The sequence below is a fragment of the Sodiomyces alkalinus genome, assembly GCF_003711515.1.
Source record: "Sodiomyces alkalinus F11 unplaced genomic scaffold SODALscaffold_9, whole genome shotgun sequence".
Classification (NCBI taxonomy): domain Eukaryota; kingdom Fungi; phylum Ascomycota; class Sordariomycetes; order Glomerellales; family Plectosphaerellaceae; genus Sodiomyces; species Sodiomyces alkalinus.
This window is the reverse complement of record NW_021167087.1, coordinates 1,235,253-1,260,118: the sequence shown is the minus strand read 5'-3', so window position 1 is coordinate 1,260,118 and position 24,866 is coordinate 1,235,253. Positions and strand designations below refer to the sequence as shown.

At 47.8% G+C, this 24,866-nt stretch overlaps 8 protein-coding genes and 1 non-coding gene across 9 annotated transcripts; 4 read left to right on the top strand and 5 right to left on the bottom strand.

Annotated features, from left to right (window-relative positions):
• Positions 1 to 604: 604 nt before the first annotated feature.
• SODALDRAFT_335543 (Cupredoxin) lies at positions 605 to 1,608 on the bottom strand. The gene is made up of 2 exons (XM_028612486.1): positions 1,120 to 1,608; positions 605 to 1,027 (listed from the first exon to the last, which is right to left on the bottom strand). The coding sequence occupies exons 1-2, from the start codon at positions 1,512 to 1,514 to the stop codon at positions 832 to 834; spliced, it is 591 nt and encodes a 196-aa protein (XP_028464250.1). The 5' UTR covers positions 1,515 to 1,608; the 3' UTR covers positions 605 to 831.
• Positions 1,609 to 4,556: 2,948 nt separating this feature from the next.
• SODALDRAFT_t157 lies at positions 4,557 to 4,628 on the bottom strand. Its single transcript has one exon. It is a non-coding gene; the product is annotated as a tRNA-Asp (tRNA).
• Positions 4,629 to 6,944: 2,316 nt separating this feature from the next.
• On the top strand, positions 6,945 to 8,535 carry SODALDRAFT_402369 (hypothetical protein; the record flags this gene model as incomplete). The annotated part of the gene is made up of 4 exons (XM_028615337.1): positions 6,945 to 7,305; positions 7,449 to 7,858; positions 7,933 to 8,077; positions 8,180 to 8,535. The coding sequence occupies 4 exons, from the start codon at positions 6,945 to 6,947 to the stop codon at positions 8,356 to 8,358; spliced, it is 1,095 nt and encodes a 364-aa protein (XP_028464249.1). The 3' UTR covers positions 8,359 to 8,535.
• An 840-nt stretch (positions 8,536 to 9,375) lies between these two features.
• SODALDRAFT_352419 (hypothetical protein) lies at positions 9,376 to 10,906 on the bottom strand. Its single transcript, XM_028613591.1, has 2 exons — positions 10,712 to 10,906; positions 9,376 to 10,597 (listed from the first exon to the last, which is right to left on the bottom strand). Exons 1-2 carry the CDS (start codon positions 10,881 to 10,883, stop codon positions 9,489 to 9,491), a joined length of 1,281 nt encoding a protein of 426 aa, XP_028464248.1. The 5' UTR covers positions 10,884 to 10,906; the 3' UTR covers positions 9,376 to 9,488.
• A 1,034-nt stretch (positions 10,907 to 11,940) lies between these two features.
• SODALDRAFT_335541 (hypothetical protein) lies at positions 11,941 to 13,166 on the bottom strand. Its single transcript, XM_028612485.1, has 2 exons — positions 12,761 to 13,166; positions 11,941 to 12,655 (listed from the first exon to the last, which is right to left on the bottom strand). The coding sequence occupies exons 1-2, from the start codon at positions 12,908 to 12,910 to the stop codon at positions 12,398 to 12,400; spliced, it is 408 nt and encodes a 135-aa protein (XP_028464247.1). The 5' UTR covers positions 12,911 to 13,166; the 3' UTR covers positions 11,941 to 12,397.
• Positions 13,086 to 13,798, bottom strand: SODALDRAFT_362249 (hypothetical protein; the record flags this gene model as incomplete). Its single annotated transcript, XM_028614442.1, has 4 exons — positions 13,086 to 13,228; positions 13,297 to 13,381; positions 13,624 to 13,686; positions 13,787 to 13,798. 4 exons carry the CDS (start codon positions 13,796 to 13,798, stop codon positions 13,086 to 13,088), a joined length of 303 nt encoding a protein of 100 aa, XP_028464246.1.
• SODALDRAFT_335540 (hypothetical protein) lies at positions 13,727 to 14,786 on the top strand. Its single transcript, XM_028612484.1, has one exon. The coding sequence runs from the start codon at positions 13,831 to 13,833 to the stop codon at positions 14,293 to 14,295; it is 465 nt and encodes a 154-aa protein (XP_028464245.1). The 5' UTR covers positions 13,727 to 13,830; the 3' UTR covers positions 14,296 to 14,786.
• A 31-nt stretch (positions 14,787 to 14,817) lies between these two features.
• On the top strand, positions 14,818 to 16,081 carry SODALDRAFT_335539 (glutathione S-transferase domain-containing protein). Its single transcript, XM_028612483.1, has 5 exons — positions 14,818 to 14,932; positions 15,006 to 15,040; positions 15,110 to 15,221; positions 15,317 to 15,500; positions 15,569 to 16,081. Exons 1-5 carry the CDS (start codon positions 14,905 to 14,907, stop codon positions 15,873 to 15,875), a joined length of 666 nt encoding a protein of 221 aa, XP_028464244.1. The 5' UTR covers positions 14,818 to 14,904; the 3' UTR covers positions 15,876 to 16,081.
• A 6,382-nt stretch (positions 16,082 to 22,463) lies between these two features.
• On the top strand, positions 22,464 to 24,558 carry SODALDRAFT_335536 (hypothetical protein). The gene is made up of 5 exons (XM_028612482.1): positions 22,464 to 22,850; positions 22,940 to 23,087; positions 23,200 to 23,272; positions 23,340 to 23,464; positions 23,542 to 24,558. Exons 1-5 carry the CDS (start codon positions 22,649 to 22,651, stop codon positions 24,257 to 24,259), a joined length of 1,266 nt encoding a protein of 421 aa, XP_028464243.1. The 5' UTR covers positions 22,464 to 22,648; the 3' UTR covers positions 24,260 to 24,558.
• Positions 24,559 to 24,866: the final 308 nt, after the last annotated feature.

The window sequence follows — 24,866 nt, the reverse complement described above, 5'->3', positions numbered from 1 at the left end:
TCCCACTAGATATGGTCAGGCTACGCCCGTAGCGCACAGTCTCCTGACTCAATGAAGTACCTAGGGGCAATTGACAAACAGTGACGGTTAAATATAGGAAACACCGAACGTTACACAGCATCCAGCCCTCCTTGAAGCTAGATGGCCAAGCCTCCCCAATCTGGTTGTTCGTATTCCTGCGAGATCCCGTGCCCAAGGGAAGGCGAGAGATGACTCCGGAGAGTGTGACCTGGTGTGGCAGTAGGTACCTACCACAGGTAGGATCGTAGTGTGACTACCTAAGGTAGGGTCACAGAAATGTGATGATGTATACGTAAGCTAAAACTGTAGGCCAGACCAGGCCCAGGCCTAGTGGCTGGTAGCTATAATGTGGCTCACGTGCTATCAGCGGTGTTGCAGCGCCACACCTGGGCTTCAGCAAAATGGTATATACGACTTCGCGTTTTGTTAAAAACAGGAGTACCCCACAGATTTAGCTTAGGTAATAAGGTACCTTAGATACCGGTCCAATATTGGCACCGATTCACTCGATTCTTAACAAACACAATGTTGCGGACTGGACTCTTGTTCAAGGTGGAACACCATTGCGGCCAACGAAATATGCCAACGATAGAGTCAAATAAGTCTATGGCTTTTCAAATACCAGAATAAAGGACAAGAAACGCTATATAGAAACAGCCTCGTAGGATTGTACATGAATCATCACCCCTGTGCAATACTTGGGGGATTTCATCCCATTATGCCGTCGCTTTTGGTATCATAGAACCAATCGAGAAAGGAAGAGAAAAGAATATCGGGGAGAATATCGGGGAGACGCCAGCGGCCCGTAATTTAGAGCATCATGCCACCGGCGAGCGCAGCCATGACAGCGCTGGCACCGATGAGACCCCAGCGGATCTGGCCGTGGGATCCAATACCGGCGCTGTCCAAGGGGCGAAGCTCGCCGCCTTGGACGCTGCCCGGGCTGCTGCCACGTCCGGCATTGCCGGACGCATCTCGGTATGCGGCGAGGGTGTTGCCGGAGGTACTGTGCAACGACATGTTAGCAAGACGGCGCCACAGCGATACCCAAAGGGAAAACGGACGAAGGGAAAAGAAAGGAAGAAAGAAAAAACATACGGAGCGTTAATGGCACCAACCATGCCACCGCGGCAATGGTTGCCCTCGGCGCAGTAGTACCAGATGGGGTCCTCGGAGGTAACCTCAACGGAGAAGATCTCGCCCCGGACGCGCCCGGAGAAGAAGGCGTTGTTGTCCCGAGGCTGGCACGGCGCGTCGAAGCTGCTCTGGGCGACCGAGTGGCCGTTGGAGACGAAGTGGAACTCGACGATGTCGCCTACCGCGGCGTTGACGTTGTCGGGGCTGAAGGTCCGGCCGCTGTCGCCGACGAGGACGACGTGGGTCTCGCCCGCAGAAGGGACGGGGCTGGTGGCAGAGGGGGCGGCGGACTCGGAGGCGCTTTGCGCCAGGACGGCGGCGGGGAGGAGAGCGAGGGCGGCGATGGCGCGGTACATTTTGGCGGGTGTACTTTTGTAATAAAAACGGAAAGTTTTGTTTGGTGTTCTTTGTTCTTCAGGTAGGACACGCGGAAGGTCGGATTGTGTGGGTTGAGGACAGGAATTACTAGGAGTGGGTTGGTGATATATATAAGGACTGGGAGGTCAAATGTCCGTGGCGGTGGTAAAGGCGTTGGTAAATGAGACGGGAGATGAAACTGCTTGCTGGTGATGACAGGTCAACAACCCTTCGGAGGGGAGGGAAGGTCGAACTTCTTATACCAGCGACAGCCATTAGTATTGTCGTGAGACACATTCGTCCTTTCGCCTACTTCGGGTCCGTACATACTCCTGTGGCTGACCAACGAAACAAAGCAGAACGCTGCCCTGCGCGAGCCAACAAAAGAACAGCCCAAAAAGGAGCAGCAGCAGCAGGGGTCCTTGCCTCCATGCCAACCAATTGCCCCTGTCGGTCTCGGCATTGGCGCAAGCACCATCTCCCCGGGAGCTCCCCAGAAAAGTCCCCTCAACGCCGCCATACGACGGCGGAGCGCCGGGTCCAATGGATCGCCGGGATTACGCACAGCCCGCACGACGCTTCATCGGACATTGGGCGAAAAAAACGAAAAAAAATTGCAGGCAGGATCTGGGGGATTCACTCGATATGTCCAAAGGACGACATGTTCAAGCTGGTTGGGAGAGTACGTTGTCAACTATTCTGCTTCTGGTGACTTGGGGGCGCGTCGGGCGTACGAAAACGCGTTGCATGCATGTTTCGCCCTTGTCCCCTGGGCTCTGGCGCCCTCTTTGGTTTGGCTAAGCGCCAACTGCGCAGAGAAGGAACAAGTCTCAGATCTTGCTTCCCGAGCGAAGTACCGATACCTTATGTTCTGAACACAGTAACAATACGAATGAATAAGGCACTTCGTACATACTGGCTCCAACACTGCCGCCCCTGGTCGGAGGACGCGTGTTTGAAAGAGATGTGATTGACGACGTGGGATTCTCTAAGGGGTCCGGTCCCTCACCAAGCTCTCATGTACCTTGTTGTACAAATAGAAGTACTGTCAAGGACGCGCTGGCCAATAGGATACCTACAAGCTGCATTCCCATGGTCGCGGACACCGATAATCGCGAACCAATAGCGGGCAAGATGAAGTACTTCGTAATCCAGTGTTAGACAATGCTACCTAAAGTACTCCGTACAAGCACCTGGGTACTTACTCCACGGGTTATGTCATGATTGGTTGTAAACGTATCGAAACGGCACTTCCCCAGTCTTCTGCCCAGGCGAGCACCGTTTTAGGCTTAAGGCTGTTGGCCGCACGGTAACGTGTATCTGAAACCGAAAATAACCATCACGCTAGCGTACGGAGATCCGTTGGTGTTTCTCACGATGATCGTCATTTGGTCACTAGACCCTAAATAATGGTTTTGATTTCCTGATCATCAAGTACTTGGCTTCCAAACAGCGACCATTTGATGTCTGTTATGTTGTTATCCGTTGATACGGATCATTCCTTTGGAGTCGGTGAGACCTGAGCCCAGCGTGTTGGAGGCCTTGGCTTTGGAGGATGGCCTTAAATGTAGGGTAGCGCTAAATTTAGCACCTTCCACGAACAACGGACCCGTTAGACCCTCAATTTATGGAGAGCTGTGTATCTCCGCCATTCCCAAGCTACGTCCTCCCTGTTCAAAGCCAGTTTACGAAAGAAGTCGGACAAAATTCCCAAGACAATTTATGATCGTCGTACGTATGTACATATGTACATAACCCATCATGTCTTCACGTCACCTCGCCAACAGACAGCATGACAGCAAAGCAACTGAGCTCGAGCTCCCTCCCAACCGCGCGGCGTATGCCGACGCACACACACACACCCCTCCACGGGAAGGGAGCAATCAAACTATAGTCGTCTTCACACCTCTCATTTGCCAGTCGCAGACTGTGTTTCGGTACCTGCAGGTTCCGCTCGGCGCTCATTCCGACAGCCCAACCAGTTCCTGGCAGATAAATTTCCCTAACCCCATGGGACGGCTCCAAGAAATGAAGCCACTGCTTATCCTGGTATTACCCTTACAATGTGGCGTCAGCCATAGGGCCAGTACCAACTCCCAACCGCCTACGGATCGACGGGACCATGGCCCCAAGATAAGTATTAATTTGTTGGCGCAGACGTCAACCAACCTCCTTTGCCTCGTACGTGAATGTTTAGGTTTTGTGCATCCAAACAGTCCATGGTCGTGCAACTTCTGCCCCAAGACTCCAACATCTCAGTCGAATGCAGAGAGGAATAAATAGAAACTCAAAATACGAGCAGCCACATAACGACTAGAGAGGAATGGCGTTGGCAGTTGGCACTCTTCGCGCTGGGACCCCAGGTTTATTTCGACCCCGTGAGGTAGGTATCTCGACTCTCTCGGTTGAAGCTACCCCGGTCTCCCCGCCTTATGGACACTGGCTACAGGATAACCTACTAGAAAATATGTAGGTATTCGTACGCCGGCATATTGGACATAACATTCTGGTCCAATGGTATGGGTAATATTACGGGGTAGGTATCCGTGTCTGCGATGTCTCATCTCCCAGTCTTTAACCCCGCCTCCGGAATACGCGCAGCGACCACGTCTGCCTCGCGTTCAGTATCCTCAATTCGTACTTGCTGTCTGGTAAATGGCGCGAGTAGAACCGACACACGAAACACATTAGAGACCATGAAACCCGAAGGAAAACCCTAGCATCATCGGCGACGCAGGGACGCATCCTGGCCCCACCGCGATGCAGCATTTCAAGGGTACGTACCCAACAACGGTCGATACGCATTAAGTTCTATTTTTAGCCACCAACTAACTGGGCACAACGCGCCGAGTGGCTTGTTGGGGCCGTTTGCGGTGGCTGTGTTTGTGCAACGCCATGGTAGACGCCCGCCACACCGGCCCGAACTTGGTTCCATCTCGCCTTACTCTATTATTCTTCTAGAAAAATGAAATTACAAAAAATACAGCTGCGGAATAAGAAAAAGAAAGAAAAAAAAAAGTGGCAAATAAGAACAAAAAAGTCTCTCCGACGGGGAATTGAACCCCGGTCTCCAGCGTGACAAGCTGGCATACTAGCCACTATACGATCGGAGATGCTCTAGAACGCGAATTGAATGTCCCACCGTGATAGCGTCTTTTCTAGCCGGCTTGGTAAGGGTCGCACGAAGAGCTAGTCATGGCTATCCAGTGCCCTGAGAGTAATAAAGAAGCCACGGTTAGTCCATCCATTGTTGACTGCATTTCTTTGTGTATCACAGTGTGAGAAACAGCGCCTATATAGAGGTTGGAGAAACTGAGCACTATGCTGTCTACCCATCTCTGTTAAAAGGCGATTCTCGGAATCACAGACTCACCCTCGCCGAGAAACGCTTTGCGGATCGCGTCGATGTTTCCTCAAGTTCCATCACGAACACGAAGACGTGACAGCTCTCCGACATAACCCAGGGCGCATCATCGACAATCACAGCCTGTTAAGCAGATTGCTTGCCTCCAACAAGAGGCTATCCGCGGCAACTACACGAGACTCAAGAGGGCGAAGCAGGTGCCAGTACGACGGTAGTGCTGGCCAGACAACTCATAAAACCAGCACTGTAGTGGTGTGATCAATCCGATGGCGATACTTCCGGCAACGGCTCTACTAAAGCCAGGTACCATTGCTAAACCCATTAAATAACTAAATGAACTTCAAGTAGTATGGGCTTGAGAGACGAGTTTAAACAGAATATGGTATCTTTTAAAAGCTAGCAATATTAGGAGGGAGGTGCCCGTAAAGCAGACAAGGCGCTGGCACATAGGCGGGCAGTGGGCTCGACCGCTCAAGGCAGAGCGATAGATTCCCCAAGTCTGCGAAAACTTCCTTTGCTTCTTTGGCTTGGGATTATTGAGAGAATAAACAAGAACACTAGCTCTAAATTGTTCAATCACCCATTGACACCCGGTGTTGGTCTCAGTCCAACCGAAACTTAAAGCTGTTTGAAGGCATGGCAGCCGGATTATTCTTAGCCTTCACGAGTCCACTCAACTGGTCCCGTTGCTAACTTCCGATGGCGTAGTCTCTGAAACCAAGCCTCTAGGTACGGTGACGTTGTCGTGAAGAAAGAGCATCTTAACCATGACAACAGCCCTCTTGTAACTTGAATGTGGATAGCAACATCTGACTGCCAGAGTATAGTGTAAAAGCTCGTGCAACTAAGAAAACGTATGTTTACCCTGTTCATGTGTCTACGAAGGTAAGAGTCAGTCTAGAAATCTCCAGCATTTACAACCTAGTTAAGAAGATGTGGCTCTGAAAATATGTACCAGGATTAGACCATGCCTCTTTCCGTAGGAGCCCATCCCATGGATGGCAATAACCACCTTTATATATGCACTTAGGTGGATTGGTACTCCTGGGGTGCTCTACCTTCTCCAATAAAACCCAGCTTTGTATATTGTTATGCACCGTCATAACTGGACTAGATATAGGAGGGTAGGCGGTCTCTTGAATTTTCTTAATAGGGGCGAGCGGATAATACGGGTGGTAGGAGTTGGGTATGCTATTTCAATTCAATATAACCTGAGGATGGGAGTCTGATATGCCCTTTGAGTTCATCCCAACATCATCTTCAAAGAGGAAGGCTCATTACGGTATAATCAAACCCTTTCTTATAGGAAGGAACTCGGGGGCGGCAGATTCAATGCTGCTAGACCTCACAAGATGTTCGTCCAAGCCCTCCAAAGCATATTCAGGGACACCGTTCATAAGCACAACCTTACACCAACATATCAAGCAATTTAGGACCTGTTACCACTTAATAATAAAAGTCCATGATAGGCTTGCTGCTCTTTGTAGATCCGTATTGCTGTTATGATCCAAGATCTTACTTCCCTTGACTGCTAAACCAACCAAGCCAACGGCTTTAGCTCTTCCAAAGCCAGAACATTTGAAAGATGCCAAAGAATATCAGCTGCCTAAGGCAATATTGCTAACTAGACACAAAGAAGTCACGTCCCTGTGCCTTCCTTGGGTGACAGCCTCTACTCGGAACTTGATGCTTAAAAGTAGGAAAGTACGCTCCTTCCCAGTTCTACCCCTTTCTCACCACCAGCGTACTTGCCAACTTACAAGAATTACTTGACTCCGATATTCTCCTGCTCTTGCCTAATCACTGTTCTTGAATCTCAAGTCAGAAGGAAGGTAGATAAATCACTCCAGAGGCTTTGCCCTATAAATATTTTCCGGGCTTCACACAATCCTGATCTCTTTGTTTTCTTCCTCCTCGCGCGCTTCTGCTCTTCTGCTTTTACCTCCTAACCTTCACGCTCCTAACCTTCGCGCGCAAGGTCAACTACCATCACCTTCTTCTTGTTTACTACCTCTGCATCAAAGCAAACTTCTCTGCAGAGACGTGCGTCTCTAAACTCGCTACCATGGTGCGCGTCAAGCACCTCACTGCCGTTCTCGCTTCCCTGGCTGTGGCTGTTGCCCCTGTTATGTCTCTGACATACTGGGTTGACAAGTCCTGCCTGGAATACCCTGCTGGTCCTGGCAAGACCGTTAACCTCCGAGATGGGGGTGCCTTCAAGGAGGCTTTCCGCATGGCCCGGATTGCCGGCCGTCGTATTGACAAGCTAAACCTTCATGGCAAAGGCAAAAACCTCGAGTTGGCTCGCGCCTATAACTACATCTTCACCGATGACCCTGGCAAGACGAGGACCATCCGTCGCGGTCCTGAGTGGCGGGAGAAGTACAAAAGTATCGGCTTCGATACGGTCAAGAATGTTGTCAAGGGTAAGAGTCTATGTTTTGCTTCTTCTCTCTGCTTTGGCTTTTAGTCTCGTGCTCTTCCTCTCCTTCTCGTTCTCTCCCCCTTCAGATCCCAACGCCGCGACAGGGGATAGCAAGACTAACATACGGAACTCGGAATGTAATAGACACCCTCACCAGCATCGGCAACGACTGGGAGGAGACCCGCGAACGGGTCGGCTCCAACGTCCGGTTCTACTGCGACAACTCGAGCCGCTTCATCTACCACCCGGTCGAAAATCAGTTCATCGACCACATCAACAGCGTTGCCACCGACTTCACGTGCTCCTCCAGCGGCATGGACAACCTTGCTGCCTTTGAGACGCACCACCGTACCCCCAATGTGCCCGATGAAGACAACAAGGGGGACGTCTCGGTCATCACGCTCTGTGACCACGCCTTCAACCTGGCCCGCCTCCGTGGCAAGCCCGAGATGCCGATTCCTCTCACCCACAATGACCTGATGCGTCTCGGACGGCTCAAGGATAAGTCCTCGGTGGATTGGTTTGATACGCTGTCGCATACAATCTTGCACGAGGTACGCTTTTCTTGCCCTGTCCCTCTTCTCCCTTGTTAGACTCAATGGAACAATAACTCTGGCCTGCTGTCCAGCTCACCCACACTCCTCGCTACCTCCACGACGACCATGAATGGAATGATGACGAGGACGAAGACCCCGATACGGCCGAGACCGGCGGCTGGGAATCCGTCGTCATGCAGGATGAAGAGAACACGGCTTTCAACGCCGATAGCTATGGTTCGTTGTCCATTACTTGTCATTGCTTTTACAATCTTTTCACAGTTCTCTCAGTTCTACCGGGACAAAGTTCTTTTCTGACTGGAGACACACATCTTGTAGCCTTCTTTGGAAAGCTTGCCCTCTTCATGGAGGGAAACCCTCACGATGGGAAGAAAGCCTACGCCCTGGACCACGACTACATCAAGCGCATTGAGAAGCTTCCTCGTGGTCGACTTCGTCACTACCCTGGTCTCGAAAAGCGAGGACTCTCCTGGGTGCCTCGTATTTTCAGGGACTAAGAGAACACGAAGCCTGCCTCTTTGTGTCTATGCTGGGTCTTTTGCTACTAAAGCCTGCATAAGATGATGCACCAAAAGGTGTGAAAGGGGGATTGAGTCTTCGGGGTCGTTGGGGCATTGATTTTGGCATCAGTGGTCGGGTTGCTGGCAATAAACGATCACAGAGCACGTGTGGTGGCATCCTTCAGACGTCGGTAGTTACTGAAAGAACCGTAACGAACTAGCCAGCAATCAGGACAGAAACAAAAAGGATACCTACCCGGGTTTGGGAGGTATATGACAAATCCCAATAACTTGCCAGACTGTCGACAGTCTTAGAACTTTATGTTGACAGAAATATCTCTGTCCTAGTGCTGGCTCTGGTCAGGGCAAAATTCTCTAGTCCAGCTCCGACCTCTCCCCTCTCCCCGATGGAGGAAAATCTGAATGGAAGGATCAGAAGGAAGGCAAAATCTGACGATAGGGCTAAGGTATGGGCTGTTAGACTGTATAGACTAAGCCTATACTCGCCGGTCTGAGGGGGGTGTGTTGAGCTGAAGGCGTCTGCTCATTATGTAAGGAATTTGATTATATCAAACTGTAGCTGTAGGGATGTCCACGCAGGCAGATCTGCTAAGCCGTTTCGCGTACCTGGTCTTGTAGAAGACTGGACTCTGCGCTTGCTAACCGGCATTCCTACCCCACGTCAAACGCGTGGCCTCGGCTGCGTCGGACCGAGACAGGCATGCATTGTCAAGCTTTCAAGGGTCTCAAGATTGCTTGTGGATAGTACCCACTGGATACAGTAACTAAGCCCCTTAGGGCTAGAATAGAAGGGCTTCCAGAGACAAATGTAACACGGATAGATATTGATCTTGGGTCACTAGACCGAATACACGTACTGTTTGATATAAGGCTCCGGTAGACGCGGCTCGGACGTTTTACGGAGTTTTACGGCTTGCTAGCGTGACAACGCGACAACGCGGCGACGTGGGTAGAACTGTGGAACTGTGGAAGCAGAAAAGGGGTCAAGAGTCTGTCCCACGACGATTCTATTACTCTAATTATTTGATAACTCCAGAGAATGTTGGGTTGTAACTCGTAACACCTTTTTTTCCTTTTGCCAGCCAAGGTCAATGCATGTGTCTTTCTCATATACAATCCTTGTTCCGAGTTAAATCCCTGATAGCCTGGATACATTTCTGGAGTTGCGGGTGCTTCCCGTGAGCTCTGTCCCTCAGGATCGGTATTACGCTTGTGGAGCACCTCGACAATGCGTCCGATGGTACCGAGAGACTCGTGATGGAGTCTTCTGGGGTCATGTCGTCCAGGCTGTTTGCGGAGGCGTCATCGGCGGTCAACGCGGCGGCGAGCAGCTGTCTCTGGGCGCGGCTCAACTTTTCGAACAGGTAGTTTATGAGCTCGACAGTCATGACGGCCCGTGCATCCGACATCCTGTGATCGTTCGCGTCACTGCCGCTGCCGCTGCCGCTGCCGTGTTGGACGTCCGGCTCAAGCTCGCTTTGAAGCACCGAGCAGGCGTGGCCGAACATCTCGTAGATCTGCTCGCACACGGAGACTGCTTGTAGCACAAGACTGATTGCCATCCAGGGGCCATGCTGCACCGCGGGTTGAGGGTCCTGGTCTCCATTGCCGGGGACGGCGGAGACCTCGTTGGGCTGCTGCTGTTGCTGCTGCTGCTGCTGTACCGTAGAGGTGATTCGCGCGAGAACCTTCAGAGCCGACTGTGTCATCGCGAACAGCTCATCCGTAGAAGGAGTCCCGGCATCTGTTGTGATTCGATGGGCTCGGAGACTCAGTTCTGTCAACTCTCGTATGTCCGTCTCCATGGCATCCCTTGTGCTGCTGCTGCTACTCTCTGGTCCCGGGCTTTGGTCAAGCATGGTCCCATGGCTCCCATCTGCCAGGAATTCGAGTCCGTGTTCTAGAGCCATATCAGGGTCAAACGAAGGCACATTGTTGGTGTCTTCCCCGTACTCCATAAACTGCTCGATTGCTTGGAACGAGGTGATGGATCTCGCGTTGAGCCAAGAAAGATCGTTAGAAGGCTCCAGCGAGCTCCGCAAGGTCGTATCAGCGCACACCGCCGCCGTGCGAGAAGGCCATTTCTGGGACGGTCCGTCGTTGCAAAAGTCCAAGCTCAAGCTGGAGCTTGAGTTTGAACTCGAGTTGGACCGCAAATCTCTGGAGCCAGTGTGAAGCGAGTTGTTGGACAATGGGCGTCCACTCCGTTGGCGTGCTGTTCCCCTGTTAATACTACCCAACATCGGCGAACTGCCGACTCTGCGAGGGAAAATCAAAAGCCAACGGCCCCAACAACAAACATGCGTCGGGCATCCAAGTTCCAACTTACGGTTGCGTATACAAAGAGCCCCGGCCTTTGAACACCGCACGCAGCGGACAGAGGGACTGCCGCTGTCCTTTTCGCATCGGACTTTGAGATAGCGGCATCGGTCACATGTTTGTCGAAGTGGCATGCCAGCGATACCACCGTCGACGTCGGACATTGGGTACATCTTTGTCATTGTTGGAGGCAGGTCTTGATAGTGGATCGCATGCAATAAATGGCGGGTACTGTCACCCAGAAATACAGTGCCATCTTCGTCCAACGTGGAAACGTCAACCGTGCGTATTTAAGCGCTCAGCTCACTATCTCCGCCCAGGCGGGCGAGCCAGGGCAGGGGTCTTCATGCAGTTGGGAGTCTGGGGCCGGCCGATAGTGGAATACGTACACACAACTCAACAAGTGGTCAAGCTACGATGGCTTACTAGTCTTGGGAGCAGGTTTATAAGGCTCAACGGCTTTCGGGTCGTTTGACTATAAATACCTTAACTCTTAAAATAGGTTTGTGTCTTTAAGTATATTATCTACTACTTGGTGTACCAGGTAATACAGTATACTATACTAACTGTTATAGAGGAAGACGAGGGTTCTAAGACTATTTTACCTCCTGCTATTGTCTAACTCAGAATACGAATATAGTGGCCAAAATATCTTCGAGTATAACTTTATTCCCCAGCCTAGGCTTTAGCTACACATCATATTTAGCAGGTAGGTACCGTCTGCTCTGGCTGGAGCAGACACTTGGCATTAGCCTAAATCCTCGTGCCTGAAGCGAAGCCACAGAGCGGGATCTTCCCTTCATCACATAGCCAGCAAACGTGCTCACCGTACGATCGGCATAAGGCAAGTATGCATGGATAGGGCCTGGCTCGTACCTTGACGGCCTCCCGCGGAATCTCGGGATCTGAGCAGGGTAAGGAAGGGTCTTCTAAGGCTGGACCAATGTCGTGCTAAGTTACATTGCCAAGATACCAGACAGCAAAGACCTAGCAGCGCGGTAAGGGGTGGGGGGTCCAAGACTAGTGTCGGGTCTCCATGCAGCCGGAACAATGGTCAAGACCTGCCAAATTCGCCTCGGATGCCTGTGCGACGTGGTCAGCATAGGTAGATGCCATTGGAAATTTGGAACGTTGAATAAAAATTGTTGAACCAGTGGCTTGGGACTATCTACATCGCATGATCTTATTGTACAGACACGTTGCCTACAATATGTTGTACGAGGCACGGAGCAAAGAGGTGTATAAGGTAGGGAGGGTAAGGTAGTAGAGTCTGGTTGTGTACTTTGTAGATATTAGGTAAGGTACGTTGTAAGTGTAATCACGAAAAAGCGAGAGTGGCAGTGAGTGAGGTCAGGGGGCCCCCCCTATGAGCCCCTGGTGCCTGGCTATACATCCGGTTGGCCAGCGGAATCCCAAAGGAGGCATTGCGGAGGGGGGTTACGTAACCATATGCAGGGGGTGAATCGTGAACCGTGCCACCTCCTAAGGTATGTACGTGTACCCGCATCTTGTTCATCTGCAGTCAAGCTTCCTTCTCGGCTCCCAAGGTCCTGTTTCCCGTTTTTCGCTCCCAAAGTCCGCCTGTGCTTTCGTGGCCAGAACACCGGAACACGTCGTTTCCCGCCCATGCCCCCAAAGTCCGCTTGTTCTTCCATGCCCAGAGCCCGTCGCAGCGCCTCAAGTTCTTGGGGGGGTTCTAATCGAGAATCTCCCCGTTCTCGATGTAAACCCTCTCGTATCCGACCATGACTTCGCCCTTGGTGGAATCAATCCAGCCCACCTCTGACGTTCGGCCGAGTTCCTTGTACCCCTCATCGGCGGTCAGGGCCAGCATATGCTCGATGTCGCGAACCCAGTAGGTCAGAACCGCATGGGAGCTAATGACGGTCCAGCCCGGGCGGGTCTTCTCCACTTTCTCCGCAAGCTTGGCGGAGATGATGCTAGGGCAGAAGGCCTGACGCCACAGAATGGTCGACGCGTCAGCTGTGCTCAATACCAATGCAACCACCTAATAATGAAGGGTTATTTTGTCTTGGCAAGCTTGAGAGGGAACACTGACCACCGCGTATTTGAAAACGCCGTGTCTCTTGACAAGCTGCACCCAGGCAGGGTTGATGTTCTCGTGGACGTGCTTTTCGAACTCCTCGTCCGTCTTACTAGCATCCTTGTAGTGCAAGGCAGACACCTTGAGAACGTCGCGGGAAGCCATTTTGGGATGAGGTGAGTGTGTGTGTGTGTGTCGGGGGGGCGTGAGTAGGACTGTTTCCGATACGGGAAAGTAGTGTAAATCAAAGATGCGGGCCAATGGATGAATTGCTTGACTGCCAGGGTGACTTGAAGGCTGGGCTTTGTGTTTTTTAAACGATCTCTCGTACGGCCTTTAGCTACTGGTAGTACTGGCTAGGGCCGGTGAACGAGGTGCTGGCGAGGCCACCAAACTCCGCATGTACCGTGATGGTATTTCCGGGACAGGTAGCGGAGTTTGACACGGGAGCAACGGCAGGTTCTCCATTAATTAAGGATCCGACTTGAAGGATTGTCGCACAAACACTGCCCCGCTCGGCGTCTTTCTCCGTAAGGTACCTTACGTTGCACGTGTGCTGTACACTAGGTACGCGCGTACAGAAGCTTCCAGGGGCCTGGCCTCGGTATTGACCCGCTTTAAGGCTTGCAGGGACCCCTGAACGCAAAAAAGCAAAGGGAAAGTAACTTAGGTACATGGACAATTTCGAGTCGCGTCAAGTTTTTGTTGGGGATTTGTCGTCTCTCTTTCTTTCCTAATTTCTTTCTTTCCCCTTCTTTCCCTTTTCTGTTTTACGGTGTATGCTGTCTGACAGTTTCTGATCGTCCGACGGGCGACGTTTATAATCGTTCGACACGCGGCGGGTTTAGCCCCACTGTCCACGCAGTGACACACCGAACCTCCATCATCGGCGGCATGTTGTATCGACGAGCATAAGACACCCCGAGATCGCAAAGTTCCAACTCACCAAGAGATTCCACACCACACTTCTGCTCTACAGTTAAAAAAAAAAAAAAAAAAGTCTACCTCTTAGCCCCACGCCCACGCTCAACATCCACACACCAAGGAGCCCATCTCACCTCCTCCCCGGTTAAGGCTCAGTCATCATGTCGATACTGCACCTCGTGCCGGTGATCACGTCCACGGTGTCACTATGGTTCGCCTTTGACCAGTTCTTCTTCCTCGGAATCTTCCTGAACAAGAAGGTCGAGCCGTACACCAAAGAGGTCATCACCCCGTACTGGAACACCATGATCAACACCGGCCTCCCTGCCATCATCCTGCCGCTCCTCGGCACCATAGCCTCCACCACCGCCATCCTCACCACCACCTCCGAGGAGGTCCTCCGCGCGAAGGGCTCCTTCGGGTGGTACATTGCCAGCACCGCCCTTGCCGCTGCGCACTTCGGCTTCGTCCCCATTATTATGTCCCAGATCAAGGGTTTGCAGAACGGGGGGTTGACGCCCGTTCTGCGACGGTGGATGGTGATTCACGTTACCCGCAGCGTCACTGTCGATCTTTTCTGCTGGATCACTTGCATTGTTGCTAGTTCCATGACTTTGTCGGCTTGATTCCAGAACATCAGGGCGAATCCTGCGGCGCGGCTTTCGGGGTGTAGGAAAGTCGCTCGACGCTCGGTGTTGGAGCGGGGTTTGTCGGAGGATTTGATGTGGATGCCGGGGGCGGCGGCGGCGGCAAGACGTGGGAAGAAGACGAACAGAGGCTGGCGGTGCTGCGTGCAGGCCAAGGTCGGGTCAACGGTACCATGTCGGCTCAATGGGACGGTATCGGCTGAATGTTATAATGTCGGCGTGATCAAATAGGTTGTTTGAGCCGTAGTAAGCAGGTCTGCATTTCTGATATTGATCCTTTGGCGCCGAATTCGGCTCAGCGGTTTTGTCCCGTTCGCTAAGATAGGTTTGGGCTCTTTGTTCGGCGGAGCGGACTTTGCTTGTGGAGTTTAAGGCAGTTGAGGTACGTACGTTTATGGAGCTCCGTTGTATGCAACCAGTAAGGTAATCAACAACCGAGTACCTCAAGGTATAAAGTTCCTAATCAAGGCACAATTTACAATACATCCTGCGGATCGATTTCCCGCGTCCTACTTTATTCAGATACCAAGCCCGCCTAATACATAGGTACCTAAATCAGTTGGGTATACCGTATCAACCATCGCCATTATGCAACCCATTCGCGTGTGGATGGCCGGTGAGACGAAGTCCTCAGAACGGCCCTGTCCCGCCACAGGCTCATGCTCGTGCTTACCTAATTGTCCCCCCAGGTCCTAAGGAGATGGCCGGCCCCAATCCGTGGAAGGTACATTGTCTCAAGGGTAAAAGGGTCGATTACAGTGGACTGTACTAAGTATCATGTTTCATCACCCAGGTCGTCTTCGTCCTGGAGGAGCTGGGCCTTCCGTATGAGCTCAAAGTGGTACATGCCAGCACCATCAAATCTCCCCCTTTGACCGATCTCAACCCCAATGGCCGAGTTCCAGGTGCGTACTTGACCAGTGTGCAGCTATGTGCTTTTGCCGCTTGCGTGTCTCTATCTTTGGGGATCAAAAGAAATAAAAACTAACAACAAGGGCAGTTATCGAGGATCCTAACCGGGATCTCGTCCTCTGGGAGTCCGGCGCTGTGCTTACCTACCTCGTCCAAGAATACGACAAGAACCACACGTTGACATACCCTGGGGGAAACGAGGTCCATCATGTGAATCAATGGCTTTACTTCCAAACCAGTGGTCAGGGTCCTTACTTTGGTCAGGCTGGATGGTACGTACCCTTCCCTTCCCCGGACCCTGACGCCGTGTTGTACTTTGGTCAAACGAATGATTCTGCAGGTTTAGATTGCACCACCCGGAGCGTGTCCAATCTGCCATCGACCGGTATACGAATGAGGTTTGGCGGGTTATAGGCGTGTTGAACAAGGCTCTGGAGGGTAAGGAGTGGCTGGTCGGCGACAAGATGACGTTTGCCGATATGGCTTTCGTGTCGTACAACAGCCTCGTGCATCTCATGTTGGATTGTCCGGCGGAGGACGCTTTGAAGGAGTACCCCAATGTTGATGCTTGGCATAAGCGCATGGCGTCGAGGGATTCGTGGAAGAAGGTCTTGGAGCTGAAGGGCACCCTAGAGGTCAACGTTTAAAGACGTGTTCTTGTCTCCTTGAGGAAAGCCCTAAAGTGCCATTTCAGCTAATGATCGTCTTAATGATCCTTGCCAGTGAGAGCACATGAGGCATCTGAAGTCCGAGGATGGTAGACCGTAGGCTGGCATGAACAATGGAGCTGATGGTTGAGTGAGAGTCGAGACCAGGAAAGTAAATGTGAAAGAAGCTGATCTTGGGAGGATATGAGAGAAAAACCAGCCACACACGTCATCAATGGGGTAGGTTACATTGCCATCCCGATTTCCAACGGTCAGATGATACATTGCATGGTGCATCCGCAAGAGCATTGGACGTCGGAAAGAAAGTATACATATATTAGGCTGCATTTCCCCTGGTTTTGGCGTGGAATGTCTTGCAAAGGATAAACATCCAGTATATTACCAGAGCAACACCAAGCATACCGGAGACGATGACCGACCAACCCTATTGAAACATTCGGCTTAGAACCTTGGTCCTTGGAACTGGATGCTTGGGCATATTGACGACACAAGAGCACCCATCATCATCACACTGAAGAAGACGCTTTACAGCGGTCAACAATGGAAATTTCGGCTGCAAGTCCGTTCCCTCGCATCCTGAAGGTCTGTTAACTGTTTCCATTGGGCATCGCTGACCTAAGGACATGGGGCAGGTGATAATATTCCGAGCGCCATGCTCACAGTGGCGGACATTATTCTCGCGACATCGGTCACTATCTGTCCCTTAATTACTGCGGTGTCCCAGTAGAAAGGGCATAGACTCAAAGAGGACTCAGGGGTGAACGACACCCATAAACAAATGTATACAGTATCCATACCAAGGACAGTGGGGGATGCTTCTAGGTAAAAGTACATCCACACACATACAAATTATTAGCAGCTATAAGTACCTACACCCGTTCACCAACACCCTTTCTCACTACCGTCACCGCGACCACCAATCTGTTTCTTCGCCATCCCTCGATAATCGGATACAGGTGATCAGGCATCGTACAAACTGGTGATGGCTTCAGTTATAACGTAGGTAATTAATGTTACTCCTATATCGTTGCACGGAAATAGGTGGAGAGGTACGGATCAACAGGGGCATTCGACTCGAGACTATATATAAACTGATATCTAACCACGAGGCTAAGCTAAGGGTAGGTGGGGGGGTGGCTGGGAAAAGTTAAGCTAAGGGTAGGTGTGGGGCTAAGCTTTAATTAGTCGAATAGAGGAATAGTGGAATACCGGAATAACGGTATAGGGGAAACGTTTCTCCAGTCTTTACGAGTCGCGTCGTAACACGTTAACGTGTTAGTCCCCTCTTTTTCGTAGCGTTAACGTTATTATATCTCTTTCCTTTTACCACTACTCTATATTTTCATAGAGAGTGTTTTCGTGCTATCACTATTACCCTCTATTAATACTTTTTTTATTAACTATATTAATTTATTTATCTTCCTCGTTATCTTTAGGTATATTTTCCTATTAGGATCGATTCTTTAGTATTTTACGTCTCTAACCGCGTTAGAAATAATTCAGGAACAATTCGGGAACGATTAGGAAACGTTTTAGAAACCTTTCTAACCCTCTTTAAAATTTCTCCTATAGAATTCGCGATAATACCCTTTAACTATAGAGATACGGAGGTATACTAATAGTATATAAATAGGGAAGATAGTAATGAATATCCTAGAAATCTACTAGAATTTAAGACGGACGGTGTAAGTATACTCGTTAATCTAATATACTATAGTTTACTAATACTTCTATAAGACTAGTAAGGTTATCCTAGTAGCGGGAGAGATATACTACCGCTTTATAGAAGAAGACGGCGAGCTCTGCTTTAATATAAGTATCTTCCTATTCACGAAATAGCGATAAGGCTTTAACTAATTTATTCTATATAGCGCTCTAAACTTTCCTCGATTAATGCACTAAAGAGATATATCTATAAGACGCACTATACGTAGGCCGCTCTAAGTGCTTTAGGCTCCCTTAACGCTTATGATAATACCCGTACCGCTTAATACTACCGATTAATATAAAACCTTACTCTTAGTATTAACGGTTAGCTTAACACTCCTCGTAAGGCTAAAGCGGTGGCTAAAGATATATAGCTTCGTAATATTCCGCGAAATAATAAAGGAAATATAAGGACTATTTTAGAAACGATTCCGAACCTATTTAGAAACGCGTGCTAATATATCTATTTTACTAGCCCGATATTTTTTATATAAAAATAGATCTTTTCGGCTGGAGTTCGGAGGAATATTACTAGGCGTGTATAGAGTAGAACTCTATTGGTCGTAGTATATTGTATTTTATTTTTCTATTAGTATCTTTTACTAATAGTATCTATTTTATAGGCTATCCCCCCCCTTATTACGACTATCTTTATATAGTCTAGGCTAAGTATCGCTATAATAATATAGCGGATAGTAAAATAGTCTCGGGTAAGTTTACTACTCTTTATAAAATAAGAACTAATAGACTAATATTTATTTTACTAGATTTCCCTAAGGCTATCCGCCCCCCTCCCCGTTACTATCGGGTCTTACGGGCCCGTAATACTACTTCTAATAACGAGGAGTAAGTAGTTATTTACAAAACGTTTTAGAAACGTTTCTATTATATCGGGGTTTTACTATTTCGGACTTTACGATAATAATTAGGCGTCTATAAAGGCGTTTTTTTATAAGATATAGCTTTTTTTTTTAAGAATACCCTATAATAATACGAATAACGATACCGATAACTAAAGTCTTCTTACCTATTTAACTCGGTTATCCTAAACGTAATAATAACTCTCTTTCTAGTTCGATCCGCTTTAGCTTAAGCGTATAACGCCGCTTATCTTTAAGCCTTCGCCTCTTAATTTCAGCCTTTAATTCACGATCCTTTTAAGCTATCTTATATCTACGCTCCTCTATATTAAGAGACCTCTCCTTAAAAGATAAAGAAGCTTATAAAGCTTAAATCTAACTTAGGGTAACCTGCTAATAAAGATTACATGGATTTAGGCGTTAACTTCGTAAGCGTCTTAGAGGGACCCCGCTTAATAGTATACTCCTTATGCTTTATACTAAAGAATTTCGAGAATCCGACTCTATATCGTTTTAATCGAATACGCTAAAATCTTCCGGAGGGTTAAGCGGTAACCTCGAAATCGATCGGTTACTTAATACTACACGGCTTCGCGACTAATTATAAAAATCCTCCTCTTATTCGGTATTAGTCTTACGTAGTTTTCTTTCTAAAATACTATAAGGTTAGTAACTCTTCTACTATATATAATAAAATAGTAAAGCTTACTTTTATAACCTAAGTAGTTATTTACCCGGTCTCTTATACTAGTATTCCGCTATAATCCTAGGACTTAAAGAGAATGTATCGTAAAATCTCTTAAGATTGGATTCTAATTATAATCACGATATCTAATAAACTTAGTAAGTAGGTTCGGTATAACTTAAGCTAAACTTATCTATTAATTACTTTAAGGATATAGATATTTCGCTTAGTCTATAAGTATAAGGCTTAATATATAACCTCGACTATATTTAAATTATCGGTAATTAGTGCCTAATCTTTCACGGGAATACTTAAGGTAGCTTAGTAAAATCCTATAGCGATATATAGAAAGCGTTTATATATAGCCTAGTTATAATACTAGGGAAATCTCCCTAGTAAGTCGGTTAGTTTTAGTTACCCTGCCGAAAACGTTTCCTAATTATCGCTAAATCGTTCTATAATTATTTCCGAATAATACCGGAATCGTGTCCGAATTATTTCTAGATAATTTCGAGGAAAAACTCACGGCTAATCTTATTATACAGGTTATTATAATCCTCCTAAGTCTAGTATTCTAGGAAACTTATAAGGATTTAGTAGTATAATCCTTCCCCTTATTCTAGGTTACCTCCTAAAATACTGTTAATACCACGCCGAAAATAAACTCCTAAGGCTCTTTAAGCTAGTACCTCTCCTAAAGATATTTTCTAAAGCCTTAAATCGCTAGTAAAGCCTAGTCTAAAATCACCCTAAGAAGACCCGTGCTATAAAGGTATTTCCACTAAATTAGAATACTATACTTATCCTCGAGGATCCGGAAAACCTACTAAAATATATAGAGATATATCTTTATTATCTCCGAGTTTATATAGCACCTTACTAAAGGGAGCACTAATATATATTAGAAACGATTTAGAAACGATTCGGGAATAATTCGGGTATATACCTCTTTCCGAGTTTTAACTATACTATATATAAATAATTTCTTTTTACTCTACGCCGCCGATATATTTATAGTTAGTATTAACGAAAAAGAAAGTTATATCAGGAAACTTCTATTATTTTACCTATTCCTTAAAAAAACAGATTACTATATAGTTATATCGTGATTAGTATAAGTACTGGATATACTAATATAGGCTATTAGAATCTTCTTTATAACTATAGGTAATAAGGTAGTATACTTATATATATTCGTTAGTTTACCTTTTTTATCTACTCTAGAGCTAAAGTAAGACCTTAACCGCCTTAAGAAAAGAGGATAATCTACTACTTACGAATAATATACCGAAGGTAATCGGTATTTATAAGGCTAGTATAAATATCTATAATTATCTTACCTTTAAATTCTGCCACGAATTACCTAAGTTTACTCGACTTAAGGAACGTATTTAGTATAGTTATCGGTTTATTAATTTTCGTGAGTACTCGAGTAATACTATTAATAACTAATAGGGGGGCTTTTAAAGGCGGTGGGGGAGGGTAGACGTATATTCTATATAAGGTTATAATAATCCACGGTATTATATTAAAATCGTATAGTATAAAAAATCGAAATTCGATATTATATTTTCACCGTTAGATTTCTTTAGGTCCCGCGATATACACCTTATCTATATAAGAGAGTTAGAGTATAAGTGAAATATAGTCTCTAAATTATTTCCGAATCGTTCCCGAATTATTTCTGAATAATTTCGGGAATTATATACTATATATCCTTCGTTTTCTGCGGCTCGTTATAAAAAAGTAGTAGTTCTTATTAGGATTCGCTAGTATTCCGTGTATTATTAGATTAAAAGTCTATCTAATAAGGTCTATATAAGGGTAAAAGACCGGAGGAATAATCGCGAGAAAGTAATAACGCGTTTTTTCGCCTAGTAACTAAGACTAGCACTGTATACGATATTATTAAAAGTCGGCAAGGTACTATAATTAATTAGAAATAATTCGATATAACGTAAATACCGAAAATATTATACTTATATAGTAGATACTAGAGTCCACGACTAGAATACACGTTTCTTCCCGGTCTATATAAGCAGTCCTTTTACTAAATCTTCCTTTTACTGCCTATACCTATCTAAAATAATATTAGTACCTATACTTCTTAATCTAAACGCGTTTTACTTACCCTAAAGTCTTTTTCTATATAGTAAGCTCCTTAACTTTGGATCTTCTTACACTAATTTAATTAAGTAGCTATAGTATAATACTTTTATAATAAAAGTCTAATTCTAAAAGATATTAATAAGCTTTACCGCCTTAATAGGTATAAGTATAGCGGAAAACTAGTATATCTCTAAGTATAGTACTAGTAGCCCGAAAACCTGGTTATTTTCGAGCTATTTTATACTAGATCTAAAAGAGGGTAGTAATTAAGAAAATACCTTAAATAAAGGTATAACGTATGATTTTCTATAGAGAACTTTTCTCCTTATTATTTAAAATATCTACTAGGATAATAACGGCTACTCTAGCAGGTAATATTTAAGGTATCTTAGGAATTCTAGCGGTATATAGAATATTATTAACCTATATAGCGTGAGAGCCTAGGGTAAGTCTTCCGTTACTATATATAGCGGTAGAAATTAAAATTAGGACGTTTTCCCCCTTAAATAGAATCTAATCTTAGTAAGTAATAGATAATATAAAGTAGTAGTTAGTAAATACTTACTTATTTAACTTAATTCCTTAGGATAACGTCTTATAGTGCTCGGCGACTCGGATAAAGTCTATAAAGATATAGTCTTTAATTCTTATTTTTAATAAATCTAAGATTATAAAAGTCGTCTTCCTATTCTTCTAGGTCTTTAACCTCTTCTCGCGGCTGAATCTTACTATCAGGATTTAGTTCCGTGTAAGAAGTTATCCTGAATCGTTTCTGAATCGTTTCCGGCCCGTTTTCCGTCTTTTCGTCTATTTATCACCACCTCCTACTCTACTTATTACCCCTTACTTATTTACCCCTCGTATTAATACCGGATACTTCAGGCATATACACTTATTATATAACCCAGTATAGACCACGCCCTATAGCAACTCTTAGCTTAACTATCTGCCCTACTCTGCCCCACACCTACCCTTAGCTTAGCCTCGTGGTTAGATATCAGTTTACCTGTAATCTCTTCGACTCAGCGATTAAGATGTGGGGCAAAGTTATACAGAGTAAGGTACCTAAGGTAGTGAACTAACCTTTCAATCTCCGGCAGAGGTATAAGTCAGTTTTGACCACATATAAAGTGCTCGTTTGACGTGTGACACCAACAACCAACAGCGCCCAAAAGTCCACCAATCTCCGCCCCCCCTGTCCAATAATTGTCCGCCATCCCGCCGACGATATAAGGACTGAGACGCCACCACTGGCAGTCTGGCCCCCCTCTTCAATGCCTGTTCAAGTCGTTTCGCAGCTCGCTCTTTCCTCACATTAGGGCGCCGGGAGTTTATTGCAAAACAGGTACCAATCCAACGACATCGACTTGGAGCACATGTCCACTCACAATATGGCGGCCCCGGACTCGACTCCCCGGAAATATGGCATCGTCGTGGTTGGAGGCTCCGGCTTCACGGGCACGAAGATATGCACACACATCGCCGCCAAGCTTCCCGCGGACCTCAAATGGGCAGTCGCCGGTCGGTCAATTGAGCGGCTCGAGAAGCTGGCAGCGCGGTTGAGAAAAGAGTACCCCGATAGAGTGCAGCCAGGTGAGAAAAGATGGACTCATGGAGTCGCACTCGCACCGTTTGAGAAGCCAATGTCAACATTGAAGTCCATACTGACGCGTGTCGATTAGAGCTCGAGGTTGTTACGCCTGAGGACACCAAGACGCTCGGAGAGGTCATTGGCAGGGCCAAGGTGTGCATCAGCAGCGTTCTCTACACTGTTGATGGAGAAAACATCATACGGGCGTGTGTGGAGCAGCGAACTGACTATGTGGACTGGTTTGTTCCGGCCCTTTTTTTTCCCCCTTGTTTTCCCATTCTTCTTCTTTCTTTTTTTTTTATCTCTTCTTCCTCCGTCTCTCATTTGATAATTTCTGACAGTGATTCGCAGCGCCGCAGTTCCTCCAATTTGCCGAGACTGGATCAACAAATACCACAAACAAGCCGAGGAAAATGGCGTTGCGGTAGGTGGCGGCTTCGAACTGTGACCTGTGAAACTGGAACTAGTCAGCTGACCAGTTTCATCAACAGCTGATCCTAGCTTGCGGATTCAGGGCAGGAGCAATGGATCTTCTTGCTATCCACGGCTCCCGCGAGCTTGCGAAGAAATGGTCGGCACAGATGGGGAACATGACGCTGCGGATCGATATGGTTGAGTATGCTATGCGCAGTTTGCAACCCATCCTCCTGAACGCTACTTGACGGGGGTTCTCGGGTCTAATCCAGCATCCAGGTCCAACATGAGCGGCGGTACATTGCGCACGATGCTCTCCTTCGGAAGCGGAGGTCCGAAAGCCCTCGCCGAAGCCGGCCACCCATCGTTCTTGACGCCGATACCTTACACCAATCCCCTGAAGACCATCCGCGGAATCCACAAAGATCCTTTCCTCGGGCGCTTGACAAACTCCTCGCCGCCTGGCGACCAAGCTCGCGGCCTCATCAACAGGTCTTGGGGTCTCCTGGGCGGGCCCAAGAGCAGCTGGGGCCCCAACTTCCAGTACAACGAGTACGAGAAAGCCGAGTCGTACCTGGGCGCCATTGGCAACATGGTCCGCTGCTACGTCATGCTCACCGTGTTCTCCTGGGTCCAATATCCCTGGTTCATGAACCTCATCTTGCGTTCCGCGCCGGACCTGGGCACCGGACCCTCCGAGGAGCAGATCAGGAGCGCGCCCTTCACGGCGGCCGCTTTCATCGAGGCTGACCCCGCGGTGGAGAAGAACGGGGGCAAGGGTTGCCTCATCGAGCTGAAGTACAACGAGGGGGGGTATCCCTTTGCTGCTATGATCATGGCGCAAGCGGCGGCTACGCTGCTGTACGACCGGAACCTGACAGATGGCATCAAGGGCGGATGCCTGACCGCCGCAGTTTTGGGACCGGATTTTGTGGAGAGGGTTAGGGCCGGAGGTCTCGAGATTGAGACCACCATGGTTGAGAATGCACTGGGTTAGCGGGACATGCCACATGTTAGGCCTAGACTCAAGCACTTTTGTCCTTGGTTGTCTTTTGTTGTCTTTGGTTGTGTCTCTTTCCTCCCGTGCAGGTATTTAGTGTGAGTCGCGACTTGGCGCCAATAAATTCATGTTTTCACCGCTTATTCTCCGAATACTACCTGATTGGGGTCTGGGCTCTGGTTGCTTGATTGGTTACATGTATTATTAGTCAAGGTGATGACTGGCTCTAATCCGCACGTTTTCGTATTTGGTGTCGAGCCGCACTTGATGGGCGGGCAGCCTTTTCAGGATTTGATTTCCCTTCTTATCCACAGACCACAGGGCCATAGCCCATAGGCCATAGCTCTCCCTGTTCGTCGATTGCCGCCGTTCTCTCATTTCCCGCCCGCCCCGACGGCATGCGAGGCACAGCCCAGATGTGTAAGCGAACATGAAATTACATGTACCATATTGGCAAAGCCATTAACCATTCCGCAGTTTTTCCTAGGCTATGACTCTGTAAGCTATGAAATTGTCCAGGATCCTGTCAACTCGACTCGTACTGCAGCTGCAAGTTGAGGCAGCCTCAGGCTCTCAGCTCTTATTCCTAGGCCCTAGGGTACGG